At 53.6% G+C, this 19,811-nt stretch overlaps 1 protein-coding gene across 7 annotated transcripts in view; it reads left to right on the forward strand.

Moving 5' to 3' along the window:
* The window catches only part of ARNT2 (aryl hydrocarbon receptor nuclear translocator 2), a 192,503-nt gene extending 173,206 nt beyond the window's left edge, over positions 1-19,297 (forward strand). For 6 of the 7 annotated variants that reach the window (XM_082619592.1, XM_082619588.1, XM_082619589.1 and 3 more), the window contains 4 exons: positions 2,105-2,243; positions 2,951-3,116; positions 13,782-13,918; positions 15,029-19,297. In XM_082619592.1, coding sequence (XP_082475718.1) covers positions 2,105-2,243; positions 2,951-3,116; positions 13,782-13,918; positions 15,029-15,127 — 541 coding nt within the window. In that variant the 3' untranslated portion in view covers positions 15,128-19,297. Of the gene's footprint in view, positions 1-2,104; positions 2,244-2,950; positions 3,117-13,781; positions 13,944-15,028 lie in introns of all 7 variants that reach the window. The other variant, XM_082619590.1, reaches the window with a different exon arrangement.
* The last annotated feature ends 514 nt before the right edge of the window (positions 19,298-19,811 follow it).

The following is a 19,811-nucleotide window of genomic DNA, read 5'->3' on the forward strand; positions in this document are numbered from 1 at the left end:
GTGAGGCGGTCCAGCTGGAGGTGCTGTGCCTGTGTGGACTGTCGTCACAGAAACAGAAGAGCGGGACAGGGTGGAGGGCGGTTACCAGAAGGGAAGGCAGGCTGGTGTCTGGACGGCTGTGTAAGGAAGGAGTCTTGGGGGGACAGCAGCCTCCGGGTGGAGCCTGGCACTGGGGAGGCGCTCACTAGATACTGGTCTATAGAATGAATGGATGGATTAATTAAAGAGGGCTTCCCTGGTGGCGCAGTGGTTAGGAATCTGCCTGCCAATGCAGGCGACATGAGTTCGAGCCCTGGGCGGGGAAGATCCCACATGCCACGGAGCAACTGAGCCTGTGCATCACAACTACTGAGCCCGCGATCTAGAGCCCTTGCTCTGCAACAAGAGAAGCCACCACAATGAGAAGGCTGCATGCAGCAACGAAGACCCAGCGCAACCAAAAATAAAAAATAAATCAATCAAATAAATTTATTAAAAAAAATAATAATTAAAGAACGCGTGAGGCTTTACGCCTGTGGGATGGGCAGTTTCCTGTAAATCTGCAGGGCCTGAGCTGGTTTGAGTGGGAAGGGCTATGGGATGAATGACCCTGAGCCCCCAGCAGAAGGGCACAGCTGTGGCAGCGCATCCCTAAGTATGTCCCCAGCCCAAGTCCTGCTGTGGTCCCGTGGGCCCTGTGCGTACGTTAGCCAGGGCACCTTTCCTAGGACCCACAGGGCTACTGCCAGCCCTCCAATCAGTGCTGTGAGGGCACCGAGGGCCACCCTGCTCCAGAGAACAGTGATCAGAAAAGGCCCTCTGAGCTGACACATTCTTCAGGAGGGAGAATGGGAAAGGAGTCCTGTGTTAAGTGAGGAAGTGCTTTCAGGAGGATGGGAATGAAGTTCCCCTTGATCATGGTTAGTGCAGGAATGTCTTGTCATCTTTGAGTTCTCCTTATTTGAAGAGGGACCGGATAGCATGGAAAACATATTGTAATACAATTAGTGAAACGGTACCCGGTCTTCTTTACTGGTCTATAACCTTCCATTCTTTAAACCCTGGCTGAAAACCCACCTCCACCCAGGCCTTCCGTGATTAGCCCCCTTCTTCCCGCGTGATTCGCTCGTGGGCACCCAGCACTCTGCCTGTGCGGAGCTGACCCTGGGGAGGCAGGAGGAAGAGCCTGAAACGAAATGCAAATCTTCCCCGGTCTCCTTATCTGTAATGAGCTTGTTGTATAATTGGCGGAACTGGGAAAATCTCACAGAAGCCGTGCCTAGCAGTGCAGCTAGGGGCAGAGACAGTGGTCAGGGACTGAGCCTGCGGGAGGACAGGCGGAGAGCACGGGTGACACACACAGCGGGTGTCTACAAAGGACTCGTTGGATTCAACTGAAGATTAACTGAAGGGTCAAAAGAGGTAAACAGCAGTTTGCACTGGGATGGGGGCGGGCAGGTCCAGGCCCCACCCAGCAGGCTTCCACTGGCAGGCTCTTTTCTCTGAAAGCCTGTGGCCTATTTCCTGAATCCTTAAGCTTTGTAGGTGCCCCAAAGGAACAAATTAACCAGAGCACAGAGAGCAAGTTAACACCAAGACTGACTTTTTTTTTTTTTCTCGGTACGCGGGCCTCTCACTGCTGTGGCCTCTCCCGTTGCGGAGCACAGGCTCCGGACGCGCAGGCTCAGCGGCCATGGCTCACGGGCCCAGCCGCTCCGCGGCATGTGGGATCTTCCCGGACCGGGACACGAACCCGTGTCCCCTGCATCGGCAGGCGGACTCAACCACTGCGCCCCCAGGGAAGCCCCAAGACTTGATTTTTATTCCAAGAAGCTGCTCTCTTCCTGGGAATCATCCGTTGAAAGCAAGAGACACAGAGGGGTGGGATTGGGGCTGCGTCGAGGAGAGTGAGGGGGAGACCCTGTGGGGAAAAACAGGCAGCCGTGGTGGGTTGAGGGAGCCCTGGGGGAGAGAAGGAAGACCGGGGGCTCCCCGCGAGGGCCTTCGATCCAGTGACGCACAGCTCCGGTGGGAGAGAGTGGTGCGCTCCGGGAGAGGTGGCCCGGGACAGGGCGCGTGGAGCTGGGGTGTCTCCCCAGGACGAATGCATTTTCTTCCCTTGCAGTTCCTCGGTGGTGCATGTGCCTGGCGTGAATGATATCCAGTCCTCCTCCTCGACGAGCCAGAACATGTCCCAAATCTCCCGGCAGCTAAACCAGAGTCAGGTGGCATGGACGGGTAGTCGGCCGCCCTTTCCCGGACAGGTATGGGTGTCGGTGAGGGCACTGCCCCCAGGTGCCCAGAGGGTGCAGAGCGCCTGGGCTGTGCTTACTTTGCATCCCAGCTCCGAGAAGGGGCGGCACTCTGAGCTGCGGCTGACCACCCCAAACGCAGCCGGGCTCCCAGGAGCACTGGCCACCCTAAGGGTACTCTGAGAACTGGGTCCCCAGCGATGGTACCGAGTCTGGTTTCAGCAGCCTTTTCTCCCAGCGGTCTCAGGGAAGTCCTGGGGAACCTGGGGGAGGGGCGGGCGCACAGAGGCCCTCGATCAGGAGCGAGCCCCTCACCACTCTGGACCTGCATTTCCCTGGCCCAGGAGTGCGTGAGGACATCAGCACTGGGACACACGCGGTTCCGTGGGGTCGCCGTGAGGACGGCTGTCCTCTGGGCTGAGGGAGTCCTTGCCAAGGTCCCATAAGCAGAAGACAGAGGACCTAGATCATTGTAGCCCTGGGGATGAATTTCAACCAGACCTGCCCCAAAGATCCAGGGCCCGAGTGCTGTGGTTCTTGGGCCGGCACACAGTGGCCTGATCCCAGGCCTTTGTGCCCAGCAGGCCCAGGAGGGCCTTTGGAGCCGCTATCAGCCCAGGGCGGGACTGCCACTGCGGGTGGCAGTGACCAGCCCAGGCCATGGGCCGGGGAGACCTGCTGCTGATGCTCTCCATCTCTGTGCTTCATCCCGATCGCAGCCAATCCCCTCTCAGTCCAGCAAGACTCAGTCTTCTCCCTTTGGGATTGGAACGAGCCACACCTACCCAGCCGACCCCTCCTCCTACAGTCCTCTCTCCAGTCCAGCCACCTCCTCGCCCAGCGGGAACGCCTACTCCAGTCTTGCCAACAGGACTCCAGGGTTCGGTAGGTGGGGAATGAGGGGAAAAATGCCTGGGAGCATCAGCAAAGATGCTTTCTGAACATTCTGAGTTTGGGGGTCTGAGGCCCAAGCTCCCAGAATCCTGGTACCAGGTCTGGAGATTTGCAAGCGCCTCTTCTCTCTGGCTCTCTGGAGGCCAGTCGTGTCCCTAAGAGACTGGCTGCCTAGACCCTGGCTTTCTGGATTGACTTGATCATTTTCAAGGCTCTGGGACTACTCCCTTGCACTGATGTCATCTGAATGCTATTTTAACCCTTTGTGGCCCTTGGCAAGGACTTTCAGGTCGCCCAAGTCAAAAACCCTGTAGTCCTATTTCAAAAAACTAGAGAAGTATAGGTTATAGGGATGACCAACTGTGTAAATAAATTGTGTAAGTAATAAACACTGTAAAGTTCACTTTTTAATATTAAAAGAGGAATCCTATCTCACGTAAGAACATCTCGCCTAGCTTTGTTTGCACAACCTCAGGCCACAAAGGGTTAAGTAACCACTTCCTGTGGTGCACTTCCCAGGAGCCCTTACCACTGCTCACCCTGCAGGTATTTAATGGACCCCCTCAGCACGTCTGCCAGGGTCAGGGTTCCATGTCACATGGCAGGGGCTCAGAAGGGACCGTGGGGCTGGCAAGAAGCCTGAGCTGGTGCCCATCTTCCCGCAGTGCTGTCCCCGGAGAGAGACAGCCAACAGTGTGCTCGGGGAGGGAGCATGAAGCAGAGCCCAAAGATCTGAATTTCCATTTGAGTTGCAGGCTTCCCCTTAAGCCGTGTCAGCCTTAGGAAGGAGCTGTGCCTTGTACCTAGCGCATACCTGGAGTTGGCAGCTGCTCTCATGCCCTTTCTGTCCCCACCACTAATAGCGGCACTTCTGGCCCCCTCAGCCCGAGGTCTCGAGGTCTCAGGGCCCAGCATTTCCCGACTCCTTATCTGTCGCTCCCCCTTGGACTCAGCTGTCCCCTCAGTGTGAATCCCATTTCCTTGTAGCAGGCTCTCACATTCAGCCTTTAAATATTCTTGCCAGATTATTCGGTGAGTTTAGAAGCACAGTGCCCTATTTCAGGAAGGAGAAGCCCTGAGGCAATTGCTTTCAAGTCAGCCAGGCCCTCAACATAGATCCACCCTGAGGTTGGAAGCCTCTGGTTCCCAGGAGCACTCCCGCCTCCCTGCAGTCTCTGCATCCAGCTCCCTCACCGGGATATGGAGAGACCTCCCACCCTCCCCCACCCCCAGTCTCGTCCTGAAGGCGCCGGCTGTGGCACACTTGGCATGCAGGCACCTAGTCCTTCCTGGAAGCACAGGGCCCACCTGGCACTGACTACTCACCAGGCCCTCCCGAGTGCCAGGACCTCCTGAGTGCCAGGCCTCCTGAGTGCCAGGCCCTCCTGAGTGCCAGGCCCTGGGCTGAGCCCTGGAAACAGAGGGAAGGAGACTCGGTTCGACCAGCAGTGCAGGCACGGAGGCAGGGGAGACTGATGGGAACAGGGAGACGGCAGGCCAGTGCTGGAGGTGCAGCGGCCAAGGTCTACTGAAGGCAGGAGGGTGAGGACAGGCTCAGAGGAGACCTGGCACTCACCCCGCAAGGCCTAGAAGCACCTCAGTGTGGCTCTAGCAAGAAAGGAGGGGAAGCCACCCGCTGCCCCAACGACTAGGGCCTTTAGCTCTGTGAATCTGTCTGGTCTCCACTTAGCAAATGCTAGGCCCTGAAGTGCAAATGGAGGTGGAACACAGAAAGGACAAAGTGTGGGGCTGAGGCCACCGTACAAACTGAAGACCAAGAACAGGATCACACAAACGAGGTCCAGGCTCAGCAACCATTTTTACAGCTGCCGTCCAGCTATCTCACACTCGGATGATAACAATAATAATTATGACAGATGCTTACTACATGCCGAGCACTTTACACATTTGAGTTCACTTAAAGCTCATGGCAGCCCTATGAGGGAGAAGCTATGATTATTCCCATTGCACAGATAAGTCAACTGAGGCACAGTGAGGTCAGATAACCTACCCAAGGCCTCACGGCTGGTCAGTGGTAGCATCGTGCCTGTGGAGCCAGGTAGTGCCATCTGAGTCTGTGCTCCCATCACTGCCCTATCCTGGCCATTCTTTCTAATCCATCGTTCAGGGTATCTTAGAATTAACACGGGAATTGGATGCGTCCTGATTTATACTAATGAGAAAGGGGCTGGAACCCTTTCAATGAGTGCATGGAAGAGACTGTAAAATAGAGAAAATAAGGACTGAGAAGTTTCTTGGGGCCTTACCATCAATACCTCGTCTGTTAGCCTCACACAAGCAGTTCGAGTGGGAAAGGACACAGTTGGCGTGTGTTTGGAAGCCAGCTCAGGTGGAGTGATGAGGTGGGGACCGGAAGCTGAGGAGGAGGGAGGCTCAGGCTGGAGGTGAGGAGGAGGACCTTCAGCGGGGTGGGCACCAGAGTCATCTGTGATGCAAGGCTCCTGGAGGACAGCTCCCAATGCAGGCGGGGGAGGCCCAGGCAGAGGGGTCAGAGTTCACAGCAGGGTGGAGGACCATGGTGTGGAGGTGGCCTGCAGAGTGCACGGACCATGGGATCTATGGAGTGTGGGTAAAACAAGCAGCTCCTGCGCCAGAGGGCTTCAAGGGCACGGAGTCCTGATGGAGGCGACGGGGGGCAATCTTCCGTTATGGTCAGAGAAGAGAGGGGGCGTGATTAGGGAAAGGGTCTGAGGGGTGTGTTATTAACGACGATGGCTGCTCCAGAGCATAGAGCGGAGGGCTGCAGGGAAGAGCAGACGGGAGTGGGTGAGTGTGGAGGGAACAGCAATCTCGGTAAAAGGTCAGTTTCATTAATTATTAAATAATAGGAAACCATTAAAACAGCTGGTGGTGCTTACATTTGCAATGGACATACCCTGGCCCCGTAGGTGCAGATCTGAGCGGCTTCCCCTGGCCTCCGCGAGGGTGTGAGTGAGACAACGGGGCCTGTTGGTTGGGCCTGAGGGTTACAAGCAAGGCAGCCTGGAGAAGACCACACCCCATGAAGCCTTACCTTGTTGAAGGTGTATCCACCACAGGACACACAAGCTACTGGGGGTAAACAAACTTGCCAGAGGCTGTGGGCTGCAGCAGGTCTGCAGAAGCAGCCTGGCAGCTGGCAGAGACACTGGCTAGAGGGTGCAGGTTGGACCAGAGCCAGTGGACCCCCCCACCAGGTGGCTGAGGTTTCATGGAGAGTGCCAGCAGGGTGGAGCTGGCCTGCAGCCCTCTGGGTGATTGAGGATGCTTGCTGAAGAGTGAGTGCCCCTGGGCCTCCTGCACGCTGCTGGTAGACACACGCCGGGCAGAAAAGCCACCCGAACCAGCCACCCGAACCAGAAGACAAGCCACTTCCTCTGCTGTGCCCAGCCTGTCTCTCCAGCCCCCTCTCTTGACAAAGCCTAACATTGCACCAGCTAGCAAAGGAGAAATGTTTACAGGGTCCAGTTCCCATTTCACAAAGCAGGGCAAAGAAGGGCAGATTTAGAGTTTGGAGGCATTCAAATGATAACTGCCAAAGATTTATATGGTGCGAATCCCTGACTTGGTTAGCCCTCTGTTTCAACTACCCTCAGGCGTCTGCTTGTTGATATCACCATGTTTCTAGGAGAACTGCAGGGAGCCAGGCAGACAAGTTGCACGATGAAAGTGGTTCAGAGGTGCTGTGGCAGGCCAGGCTTTCATCCCCTGACTTGGCTCGAGGGCTGCATATATGCCTTTTCAGGGCTGGGGCTAACTTACATGACTGTCTTACCACCGTGCTTCCTGATGTAATAAGTTGGCAGACATGAGCGTGGCCATTGCTTCTCATTTGTTCCCCATATGCCTTTCAGTTTAGGAAGAGGTGGCTAAAGTATCTCATTCCCACATAACACAAGTCACAGCTGGCCTAGCAGATTTACCTTGGAGAGGAAGATTGAAAGAATATGTCATTCCAGAAATGTCTGAAGATTCTTTCAGAGAGAAATAGGATGAATCATTAGAGATAGGGAAGCAGGGTAGGAAAAGCACTATGAGAGAGAGGATTTCAATAACCCGAAATGTTTGCAGACACCCTGTCCCTCTTACTCCCCACCTCCTGCCCCCAAAACTCAGCCCTGGGAATTCTTCAAATTCTATAATTTGAGGGAATTATAGACCATCCCACCCTTACTAGTTAGTGATGAAAAGACAAGATCTTAACCAGAAATCGTACGAAGGTGCAGCTCTTGGCTGAGACCCACAGGGAGGCCTTTACCTGGAAGGCGCTCATAAGAGGATAAGCTGCCCCTTTGGTGCTCTTTGCTGGCTTTATCCAGCAGGGCTTCTGAGCTGCAGGGCTGTGGACACTTGGCCCCAGATGATTCTTTGTTTGTTCATGGAGGGTGTTTAGCAGCCTCCCTGGCCTCTGCTTACTAGCGCTCCTCCGTTTATGACAATGGGAAATGTCTCTAGACATTGACAATTGTCCCTCCAGGGTGAGGGGGCAAAATCACCCCTGCTTGAGAGCCACTGACCTAAACCCAACCACTTAGGACCTCTGAGCTGGACTTCAAGTGAACCTTGACTCTTAGGGCAATTTCCAAATCAGATGAATCTCACCGAAAATGTTACTTAGCAAAAGTGACATTATAACATTGAGTGCCAATGAATTTTTCTTTTAAGGAAGTTGTCATCCCCTTCCCTCTACAACCTAGAAATCTACAAGCTCCTCAAGGTTCTCACTTTTGGTTTAAAAGCCCACCCAGTTGGCCCAGGTTGTAGCAGCCTAAAAATATATTCTATTTGGACCCCTGGGCTGGCAGGTGGCCCAGTCAGGACTGTAGCAGCCTAGGCCTTGCTCAGGAAGCCCACAGAACACAAGAAACAGAGCATGGCTAGAACCTAGCTCATGGTTTGCAGCCATATACATGGCTTTGGGAGCAATAAGGCAACACAAGGATGTCGGTTAACACTGGGGCTTTTTCCAGAAAGAAACTTGTGCGTACATCTTGAGGGCGGGCCATGAACGTGCCCTGTTCACCATCTGTCTGCAGGCAGGTCAGTCAGGGCCAGGGTTTAGGCTAAGACCCCACGTGGCTCTGTCATCCGGGAGAGGTCATGTCGTAGTTATGACTCATTATTTAATCAAAGAGGTCACTAATGCAGCTCAGGAAAAATTTTAGTAGCAGAGGCTGAATGGAGGGCTTTCCCCTTTAACTCTCCCACCACATGGCCGGGGAACTCATCCTGCAGATCGTCTTTGGATGTAACTTTCTCCAGGAAGATGCAGACTGAATTAGGTCTAGCTCCTTTGTCCCTCCACGCTGCCCATGCTTCCCTTCTAAGCACTCTTAACAATTCCAGTTGCCTAAGTACTCGTCTTTCTTTCTCAATGCATTGGGCCATTGCAATGCATTGTATGCCCAACACGCTGTGTCAGGTACATAGTCAGGGTTCAGTATGAAAGCTGTATTTATCAAATGAATGCACGTGGGCTTCAGTGTCAGAAAGATTAGGTTCATACCCTGCCTCGGACATTTATAAGCTAAATGAGTTGGGCATATTTCTTGACCTCTTTGAGCCCCGGTTTCCTCATCTGAAAAATGTGGAAGATGGACCCATCTCTTAGAGTCAGAGTGAAGAAGAAATGAAATGAAATGATGTCTAGAAAGTACCCAGCACGATGCCTAGCACATAGTCAGTACTCCAAAAATACTAAGTCCTTTCCCTCCTTCCTTAACTAGTCTGTGCTGTTTCTAAAGCGATCCAGTTAATTGATTTTGTCTGTGGTACACATTTAAGAAGAGCACTTCCCTCCCCAGAAGTTTAAGAATTTTTATTCTGAAATCTCGTCCCTGTAATTAATAGAATCACCCCCAGATACAAATGGGAGCTAATCTTCCTCTAATCTTCACGCCCCCTCCACCCTACCCTGTCTCTGGCTGTCACCGAGGAAGACCGATGAGAGAATGTGTTTTTGTTTCATTATAAGTCAACGATGTCCAGGAAGCCTCAAAGGGGAATAGAAGTAAAAGTGTACAGAGTGTTCATGCTTCTGCCTTCTTCTCCCCTTTCCCTTCCTTTTTCCATTCCTTTATTCTTGCCTTCAGCGGATACTTATTGAAGCCTCCTTTATTCCAGGCAGTATACTCAGTAAGCCCTGGGACAGACATAGATAAGATCTGTGGCCTTAAGTTACTCACGATCTGGGGATGAGTCAGTGTAGCGCGATGGGCACCATCCCGAGAAACAATGCAAGTGCTGCAGACGAGCGAAGAAGACAGAATGACTGAGGGAATCAGTCGGGCAAGGTCACGGGACTTTGAGCATGAGTAGATTCCTGCAGGCACAGAGCAGGGGAAGGATGCGCACGACAGAGAGACCACAGGTGCAACAGCACAGAGACGGAGCGGTGTGCAGTGTTTGGGGCGGGGGGTAAGTCTACAACAGCATGTGACTAGGGTGAGAGGGGCTGGGGGCACAAAGAAGGGGGAGATGGGGTTTGAAAAACAGGAACCATATGCCGAAGGCTCGAGTGTGCCCCCTCTGAGGAACGTGGACGGTGGGGGACTGTGTTTTCTTGTTTTGTTTTGTTTTGTTGGCCACGCCACATGGCTTGTGGGATCTTAGTTTCCCAACCAGGGATTGAACCCGGGACCACAGCAGTGAAAGCCCCAGGTCCTGACCACTGGGCCGCCAGGGAACTCCCATGGGGTGGGGGGGGGGGTGCGGCGAGGGGAGACTGTGTAGGATGCCGTTGTAGGAAGACCACCCCGGTAGCTGTGTGGGTCTGGGGGAGATTGGGTGCTGGCCCGGCTCGGAGCACTGGTGGTGGCTGTGAGAATGGACGGAGCGAAGGAGACTGGGCGGAGGGGTGTTAGGGGATTGGGGATGCAGCAGAACCCAGTGAGTGACTGGACGTGAGGGGTGGGTGAGAGCAAAGAGGTGACAGGCGTGGTGTCCCCATCTGGGCTGTCCGAGGAGGTGGGACGATTGTTTTAGGCGTGAGAGGTCCAAGGTGTCTGTCATACTGTTTAGACACGTCTCCTAAGGTGGATAGATGGACCCGAAGCTTAGAAGAGAAGCTGTGCCATAGACACCACCAGAGATGTGAGATGTGAGTCTGCCACTCCCAGGTCCTCCTTTCACGCCCCTCAGCACAGCCAAACATCAGTCCACAAGTCCTGGCCCTCTTTCCCCAGAATACCTCAGATCCCCCCACTTCTCTCCACCTCACATCTCGTGCTACCGTTATCTCCTGCAAGGGTTACTCCCGCAGCCTCCCGCTACCTGGGCTTCCTCCTCCTCCCCTTGTCCCCTCGTCCACTGACAGAGTGACCTTCCCAAACGTGAAGGTCTGTGTGTGACGCACCTCAGCTTAAGAGCCTTCAGCAGTTCTCTGCTGCCCTCAAAATCCATCACCCTCATGGTGTGGGACCTGACCCCTGGTGTGCCCTCCAGCTGGGTCACACTTCTCCGGGCCCCTTGGCATCTGGAACCTGCTGTAGGTCCCTGGGTGGAACGGACCCTGTTCACTGCCAGGTCTTGTACACACTGATCCTTGTGTCTGGAATGCTTTTTAACCCCGCCTCCAAGCCTTACACCTGGTTAACTACTAACTATTCCCCTTCTGCTCGCAAGTGAAGCCTCTGAAAAGCATTTTCTACTTGCCATAACTAGGTTAGGTATCCCTCCTAGGAGGTTTTTATTCCAGCTCTGCTCAGCCTTCTTAGAGCAGCTTACAACTGGAGGGACACTGCTGCTTCCTCCTCTCCCCCGACCATGCTGTAAGCGCCTAGGAACTGTCTTGTTTCCCAGTGTATGTACAACACCCGCCTGGAGACTGGGTCAGAGTGGGAGCTCGGGAAATATCTGCCCAATGAATCAATGAATCAGTTAGTTCATGGGGATAGAAGAGGTTGCCCCCATCCTCTCTGCTGATCAAAGGGAAGTTCTAACTCAGACCTCTGCATTCAGCCCATGTTGCGGGGCAGAGACGTATGTAAGAGCCAGGGGGCACCTGGCAAGGAGTGACGTAGAAGGTGGTGGAACCAAGATCAGGCGTAGTCGGAGAAGTCAGCCAAACAATTCCAAGAAGGTGGTGGTCATAAGTGTCGATACCCAAGAGAGCTTAGCAATGGGAATTGACTTTGAATTTCTGTCGGGTTGGGCTCGACTCTACAGACTTCGCTGCAGAGTGATCGCAGAGCGTGGAGGAGGGAGGGAAAGGTGAGAAGACGCTGTGTGTATGGCCAGCAAAGGGAAGGAGAGGTAGGCATGGGGCTTGAGGAGCCTGTACTCGTCTGCTAGGGCCGCCATCACAAAATACCGCAGGCTGGGGGACTTAAACAGCAGAAACTTACCTTCTCACCGGTCTGGAGGCTGGAAGTCTGAGATCAAGGTCTCAGCAGGGTGGGTTTCTTCTGAGGCCTCTCTCTTTGTCTTGTAGATGGCCACCTTCTCCCTGGGTCTTCACATGGTCTTCCCTCTGTGCCTGTGTCTGGATTTCTTCTTCTTATAAGAGCACTGGTCATATTGGATCAGGGTCCACCCCTGTGAGCTCATCTCACCTGAATTGTCTCTTTTTTAAAAATATTTATTTATTTATTTTCCTGCATCGAGTCTTAGTTGCAGCATGCAGGATCTTAGTTCCGGCACGTGGGCTTCTCTCTAGCTGTGGCACACGGGCTCAGTAGTTGCGTTGTGGCACACGGGCTCTCTAGTTGTGGCACGCAGGCTTAGTTGCCCCGTGGTGTGTGGGATCTTAGTTCCCCAACTAGGGATCGAAGCCATGTTCCCTGCATTGGAAGGTGGATTCTTAACCATCGGACCACCAGGGAAGCCCCCTTGACTGCCTCTTTAAAGGCCTCTTCTCTGAATACAGTCACAGTCTGAGATACTGACGGCTGGACCTTCCACACATGAATTTGGGAGACACACTCCAGGCCACGTAGGGAGGAAGAGTGGAGAGAATTAATTCATGATGGGCAGGAATCCAGCAGGGAATCACTGAGGCAGGAAGGTCCTGGAGGAAGCCGGAGGACGCCGGAGAGGCAGCCATCTCTGAATATGTGAGGACAGTCCTCATGCTCTGCCCCAGCCGTGCTTTCAGCAGAGGCGGCTGTGTCCATCCATCCTCCCTCCGAGCAACAGGTGGCCCAGCTTGTGCTTTAGCCTCCTGGGCCTCCAGGATGGGGGCTGAGTGTCTGTCCAGTGGGGCTTCCCTCACTGCGCCAGCTGGGGCTGCTGTGCATTTAATCTTGCCATACCAGGCCTGTTCTGCATTGTCCCATTCCGAAACTGGCCCAGGGGACGTGATTCTGTGAAAGAGTTCCTCCTGGCCCAGGGAGTCTCATGAGAGAATCTTAGGTAAAGGCATTTCAGCAAAGCCAGACGCATTTTTTTTAACAACAGAATCCTACGTACACGATAGATTTAAATCTCTCTTGTGCTGAAATAGGGAATTGTATCCTTCCCTGATTTTCTAAACCCCTTTACCAACTGTGATCGTGCAAAGCTTGAAAGGCACCAGTGGTGAAGCATTCAAGGGAGTGTATGTCTTATTAAAGCCGTTTGTATCTCAGGCAGTAGGTGAGATGTATGTGTGAGAGAGAGAGGGATTGATTCTTCCCCCTGCACACTGTCTAGCCTTCCCCCAGATTAACCCAGTGTTCACTCATCAGGTGGGGAGTAGGGTCGCCTGTGGTCAGTAGGACCGTTGGAAGGACAAGCGGAGCCACCATGGGGCCTGTCCTGCCATCCAGAGCTTGACAGTGAGCCCATTGCCTCCAAAACGTTATTGAATGGTTTGGAACAAGAAAAAGCTCCTGTGGGTTTTTTTTTTATACACGTTAGGATAAACTACCCCCATCGGGTTGAATCTTTAAATGTTTTAGACAAAATTCTGCTCATTTTTCTGAGTTTCTGTTTTTCCATGGGGTATTTTTTGTAAAGTGTAGACAGAAGCACTTACAAATTATAATTTGCTGATTCCCACAGAGACCTGTCTTCTTGTCTAAGCTGCACCCAAAAGCCTTTCCTCCCAAACCAGTGGCGCTGAGAAACCCTCAGCTAAAGAGATGGGCAGAAAGGGCCATGGCTCTTGACCCCCGTGGAAGGACCTTGTGGAGCGCCACATGTGGCTTCAGCCAAGTTGCCCAAAAGGCAGCGAGGCTGCCGGAGGTCAGGGTGAGGCTCTTCCTCTGTCAGGGCCAGGTTCCTTTAAAGAGCAGCCTGTGAGCCGAGGGGCATCCAGAGTGGCAGGGACCGCCTCTCCCTTCTAATGCATGTCAAGGAGAGGGCTGCTCTCAGCCACAGACAGGCCCCACGGAAGCAAGCCTCCAACAGTGATCACAAAGGGCCGAGGGCTCTGAGGCTTCCGGCCCTGGTCAGCTGGCAGGTGCACACAGGGAGAGCCACCCTGTCCGGCCGGTCCCTGCACCATTCGCCAGGGAGCCCCCTTTCCTGTTTCACCCATCCAGCTCTTGGGGGCACAGCCAACTTCTTATGTATCAGCCAGCGTGAGAGAGAGGGGGACAGCAAACACAGTCAGCCAGCTCTGGATGGAACGCGCCTTTCAGAAATGTGGGACCCTCTGGGCTGCAGTGGTTCTTAGGTCTCCCAGAGCCACGGGATGGCTTTTAAAGGAAGTGTCCTGTGCGTCGGATCTTTCAGCTGAGAGTGGACAAGGCAGCGGGCAGTTCCAAGGGCGGCCCTCGGAAGTCTGGTCACAGTGGCAGAGCCAGCACCACGGACAGCAGAGCGGTGAGCAGCACTCCCACCGGCAGCCGGGTCAGACTGAAGTGTTCCAGGTAAATCAGCGAGCACCGCCTTCTCGTAGGTTCCGGCAGCCCTCTCTGCTTCCTCTCCCCCTCGGTCTCTGCCTCCCTGCCACAGCACGACTGCCCATAGAGACTGTGCGTGCTGGCCCCTCCCAGGGAAGGTAGTAGCCCTGACTTGAGGGGGTCCGGACCCAGATGTCACTCCACGTCCCCAAAGGGGCAGAGTCCTTTTACATATGCAGAGAGGTACCCTGACCTGTAAGGATGAGCCCCTCCTTCCTCCGTCCATGAGGCTCAGCCCCGGCCCATTCTTACGCCTCACAACTGCCATGTAAGGCAGAATTCCCTAACCTGGTTCTTCATGGTCATGATGCTAAAAAGAATTCTTGGTCAAATAAGTTTGCGAAACATGATTAAATAGAGTTATTCGGTTTCTTGACTACAGGACTTATCAGAGCCTTTATTATACTAACGAGGACTGAGGATTTTTAGGAGGCAGGCAAAGTATACCTTGTTTCCCAAACTCATTTGTCCACAGAATTCTTTCCTCCCAGAGTATCTCATGGGCCAAGAGTTGGACACAACACACTTTGGGAAATTTGCCATAAGGGCTCCTCGGATTTTCTGGATGGGTAGTCTGAGGCCCGGAGAACTTGAAGGACTTGTTAAAAGTGAAGTCTAACCTTGCAGGGATTTGGCCTTGCCCTAGATATACACAGTGAAGACAGGCCACTCAGCTGTTCACGCACGTAGCCCTCCTTTTGCCCCTCCCCGTGTTGCAATGTTGTTGCATTTTGATCATCGGTTGTATGTACCTTGCTTGGCACCAAGCTGGGTTCTCCCCACCAGTGGGCCTCTTGTCCACCCTGTGTCCTGGCTCAGTTTTAAATAGAGAAAGGTCATGTCCTGAAGTTGTGTTTGTGTGCTGGAATGACAGCTCCCAGGAGAGAACAGCTTCCCAGGATCTCAGACATTTGAGGACCGTCTCAGAGCATCCCTCAGGTGGCCGGTGGCGTGTTCCTGGGCCGCCCCCTTAGAGAGATGACCGTGAGGGTGGCTGGCAGGCTGGGCTCCTGGGACGTGCCGCTGCCCAGGAGGATGAGCCGACTCCCCTGCGCTTTTTTTTCTTCTCTCCTGCAGGACATGCTGCCCATGCCAGGAGATCCAACCCAGGGGACTGGCAACTATAACATTGAAGACTTTGCCGACCTGGGCATGTTCCCGCCGTTTTCTGAGTAGCTGCGCACAGAGCGAGGCTTCCACGGGGCAGTGCCCCCCATGCCATGACATCGACGCCCACGTGAACGGGGCCCCCCCACGCCCTGCTTGCCCTGCCGCGGGACCCCCCAGCAGAAGACATCTCGCCCCCTGTGTTCCCCTCACTGCCGTGGTGTTGCTCAGCTTCTAACCCACAGCTGCAGCTGCTCGGCCACCGACCAGGAGCCCAACAGACGTCGGGGGCTGGTTGTATTTATTGTATTTTACCTGTCTGTGCTTGGGAGGAGAGCCCATTGGGTTCTTAAAATCTGGTTGTGAATAATCTCATATTAGACAATTTTCATCTATAAAAAGTTCAGTTACAGCTCAGAGAGCCCAAGCCGCACCCTCAGGCCTGCCCAGGAAGCTGTAATCTGGTTTCTTCTGGCCTTTAACTCCTGTGTCTGGGTGGGGCTTAAGGGGTGTTGGGGAAAGAGGTGAGCAGGATGCACAGGCTTTGTTCTCGGAGCTGGAGAGGAGGAGCCTGGGGACACCGGGGAGGGGGACGCCGGCTCCTCTGGGCCCTGTCTCAGCCACGTCTGTGCGTCCGTCGTGCCGTGAGACGTGTGTACTTGGTGCAGTGTGATGTGAATCCTTGTCCTGATGGATGTGTTGTGCCCCGTGTCTGTCGTGTGCGGCCACAGTGAGGGTCTAGAATCCAGGGTGTGTGGCGAGAGTGACATCCAGGATGTGCAGCCCCGTCCAAGCTGAACAGGACCCCTGTGGCCGGGGGAAGCAGGGCCCAGGGCCTGGGCGCCAGGCGGACAGGCTGAACTGAGCAGACGGGCACTTGACCGCATCACCAGGAGTCCTGGCCGGGAGCCGCCCACTTTGATGGGTCAGTTCTTTGGTCCAAGCCCCCCGCGTGCAGATTCAGAGCCCACAAGAGTGCCCACCCTTTCCTCTCTGTGTCTGAAGAGCAGCCTCTCCTGGTTCCGCCAGGGTTTCTCATCCTTGCCCTGTTGGTGAGAGCCGGGCTTTGTCCCCGCCCGATGGCTGCAGGGTCACCCCTTGAGCTCACAGAGACTCTGGCCCCCATGGGGGTGTGAGGGGGAGGGCAGGGTGCCCAGGCCTCCCGGTCCTTCTGTGCCACAGGGGTGCTTTCCTGGGACCAAGGTCTGGAGATGACTGAGGGGTGAACCCTGTGCGTGGAGTGGGAGCTCTGAGATGTTCCCCGCCAGGCAGCCCGAGCCTCCTCTCTTCAGCCGGCTGGGAACAGTGGCATCTCGGGGGGCAGAGGCAGGGGGTGGGGGGGATTGCCGGACTCCGGCTCTGGTTTTGGTTCATTTCTGATTCTGCCGCATACTCGCCAGGGCCTTGAATTCCTCAGGTGGTCTCAAGACAGAGTAAGAGCTGACTTCTAGAAGCTTCTACCTGGCTGACCTCTGAGCCCCCGGTCCCTGGCTTGCTGTGTTTCCCTCAGATTTGAGGAGATCAGTTGAAGAATCCATCCCTCCAGTTTTACTTACCTCTGCCCCTCGCATGCCCTTGACGCTAAGGAAAGAAACTCTTGTGTTCTCTTCCTTTCCTTATGGTCACCCTCCTGTCCTGCATCATCATACCTGGCTGGGAAACAACCCTTGTATCCCTCCTTCCTTAATTCTGATGGGCCAGGCAGAATGGAGTTGCTTCTAGGCTGCCTGAGGGGGGAGTGAGCCTGGCCTGCAGGAAGGAGCCAGGGGAGAGTGTTTGCTCTCAGCCTCTGAAAGTTCTGCATTAAAACCCCAGCCCTGGCTGGCATCCAGAGGGGGTGTGTGCCCAGTCTTGCCTGGAGAGCTCCAGCTATAATAGTCCTCCATTGTTCAGGAGAATACCTTTGTCCGGTAGCTTTGTGTGATCCCAGTTCCTAGGCTCTAAATTAACACTGACTTTACAGTTTCTAGAGTGGCTCTTAATCCTTTTGTATATAGTGGTGATTGGACGTGGGGTTTAGACGCACATGAGATCCTTTTACCCTTAGGAGCCTTTTGGCTTCTGGGAAAATGGCAAGTGGCTGAAACTCCACACACCCTGTCAGTACCAGAGCCAGAAAGGGCTCCTGGGCGTGCCCTGCCCCTGGGGCCACCTCTGCCCACCCCTACCAGCAGCCCTGAGCTTGACCCAGGCGGTGGGCTTAATTATTTCCCAGAAAGGCACAAGAATAGCTTTTGGATCAAAGAATTGTTTCTCAGTGAAATGAAAATGGACTTCTTGTGGCGTTTAGTCTCTGGGTTTGGAAGTTTGACGGGGCATGGGGGTATGTTTGTCTTTCCTTCTGGTTTCAGAGGGCACTTGGGGATTTTCTGAGGGGCACACAGTGGTCGGCACGCCAACTAGGCCCAGCCCACCTGGGCTGTGCTGGGTGCCGAGGGGATGCAAAAGGACAGAGGAGGACAGCCTTGCCCCCAGGGTCCTTTCATCTACTTCACCCACTTACACAGCATCTAGGGTGAGGACCACTCAGTTCTTGGTCCTAGAAGGCGAGGATTCATGGGCGACTGAAAGCCAGACATAAAGGGGGAGCATCGTGACTAAATAGGCCCAACATCCCCCTTCCAGCTTTGTCCCCAGAGCCCACGAGGGGAGTCTGACTGCAGTCTGACCCACAGCTCGAGTTCTCTATTTTCTCTATTCCCCATTCCACTCTTTGGTTATGATTCTTAGAAGCCACCATGTGGCCACTAAGGAACAGAGAAGACCAAGAGGATCCCACATCTGAGGGATTCTCTCCCCAAGGAATTTTAAGACAAACTGGAGTGAGAATTAAAGCCCTAGAGGGTCTAATTACCCCAGTTTGCAGAAGAACCTCCCTCGCCAGTCCCGCCCAGCCAGGAGGCCAGGATGCCCACAGCCCTGCATCGGCGTGGCCTTTGGCCCTGATCCCTCTCCTACTGGAGACGGAGGCAAAGCTGGGTTGGGAAGGCGAGCAACACCTAGGACTTTGGCTCTGGGACTCTCTTCCTCACACACACATCTCATCTCACAGCTACTAGGCCTTCGGCTGGCTTTCCTTAGGCTGAGCAAGCAGAAGGCTTTCCACCCAAAAGGGCCAGACGGTGGCTGCCTGAACTATTGGTGAGGACACAGACGCAGGCACGCTGAGGCTTGGCCTGGACTTGGTTAGGGAACTGCGACAGTGGCTCCGGAGGTTCTAGAACACCCTGCCTCTGTGTTGGTCCCCACTAGCTTTGTCTTTAGTTTTGGTTTCAGGAAGCAATAGAGTACCACAAACAGCCACATTCTTCTCTGCTTCCCGGTTTATCAAGCTCAACCCTTCTGTTGTTTCCTGAATACCTGTTGCAACAAGTAGGATTCTGATAGCTGATGGACCTGACATCGGGGAGCGTGGCTCTCCTGTGCCGGTAGAGAGACCGCGTCCCCAGGCGACCCACCCTGGACACTATCAGTGCTGCAGCCGGGCTTGGCCGAGAGACGAGTCGGGCCCCGGGGACAGGAGTGTGTTCCCTTCCGCCCACATCACTACCTGGGCCAGCAGATGAGCAGTGAACCTCTCCCCCCTGGGCCCACCTGCCCCCTAACAGTTATGACCTGTCATCTTAGCAAGACCAAGCCGGCCACCTAACAGCTCTAGCCAGTAACAAGTCAGGATGGAAACGCTCCTTGTTCTACTAGAAAGTATGGGTTTGGTCATGAGGTCGCTGTGTCCTGACTTGCCAGGACGACCCAACTTGTCCGTTCCAACCCTTCCCCCCGTGCCAGATCCTCATCTTGTATATGAAGGGAACTGGCTGTCCTCCTTTTCCTCAGCTGCCTGGCGTCTGGGGCAACTTGAAGCGGCATCACACCACGATGCAGGCACATTTTCACATGTACGTGTGCCTGGGTCTTGGGGCCAGAGCCTATGGGCCAATGACTGTGGAGGTGGGAAAAGGGGGGTCTCGCAGGACCAGGGCAGCTTGCTTCCAGTAACAATCTCATTTTCCTTCAAAAGCGAGAGAGTTCACAGATGAGCTTCAGTGGACATTTTAAGCACTTCATCGTTTCTCTTTTAACCTTTCTTCTTATGAATGTGAACTGTGCTGTGGATAAATCATCACTTGTATTTCTTGAATGTTCTCTATGACTAACAGTTATTAAGTCAGTTGTGTATATGTGTAACTAATGTAACTGCCTTTTAAAATTTCATTACAATAAAAATGGCTTTGCTCTGAACGCCGAATAGCCCAGGCCAACTTTGTAATTGAACAATTCGTAGAACCTACTCTTGGAGTTTGGGAGATTATCTCGTATTACGCTTCCTAAGGGCTGTGTTGTGTTGTAGCCAGGAAAGGGTGTAGAATGCACATATGCTAAAGAGTGACTCTGTCAGGGGTTCTAGCTATGCAAAATTAAAAAAAGAAACTAATAATTCTTGGCTTTGTATGTTAGGCAAGGCCCTCTAGAAGGCTCTTTGCAAATGCAATTTTTATTATCATTATAAACCTCTGCTCTGTGGATATTATTCCTGGTTTATAGATTAAGAAACTGGGACTCAGAGAAGTTAAGTGACTTATCTAAGAACACACAGGAAGGAAATGACAGAACCAAGATTTGATCTTAGGTCTCATTACAAAACCCTGTGTATACTGTCCTCTTCAAACCTCTACAGTAGTTATTTCTTTTTAAAATTCCCCCATAATTAAATTAGTATTTTAATATGCTCAAACTTCTAGTAAATGCTTACAGA

This window comes from Mesoplodon mirus (assembly GCF_964341445.2).
Source record: "Mesoplodon mirus genome assembly, chromosome: 4".
NCBI classification, from domain to species: domain Eukaryota; kingdom Metazoa; phylum Chordata; class Mammalia; order Artiodactyla; family Ziphiidae; genus Mesoplodon; species Mesoplodon mirus.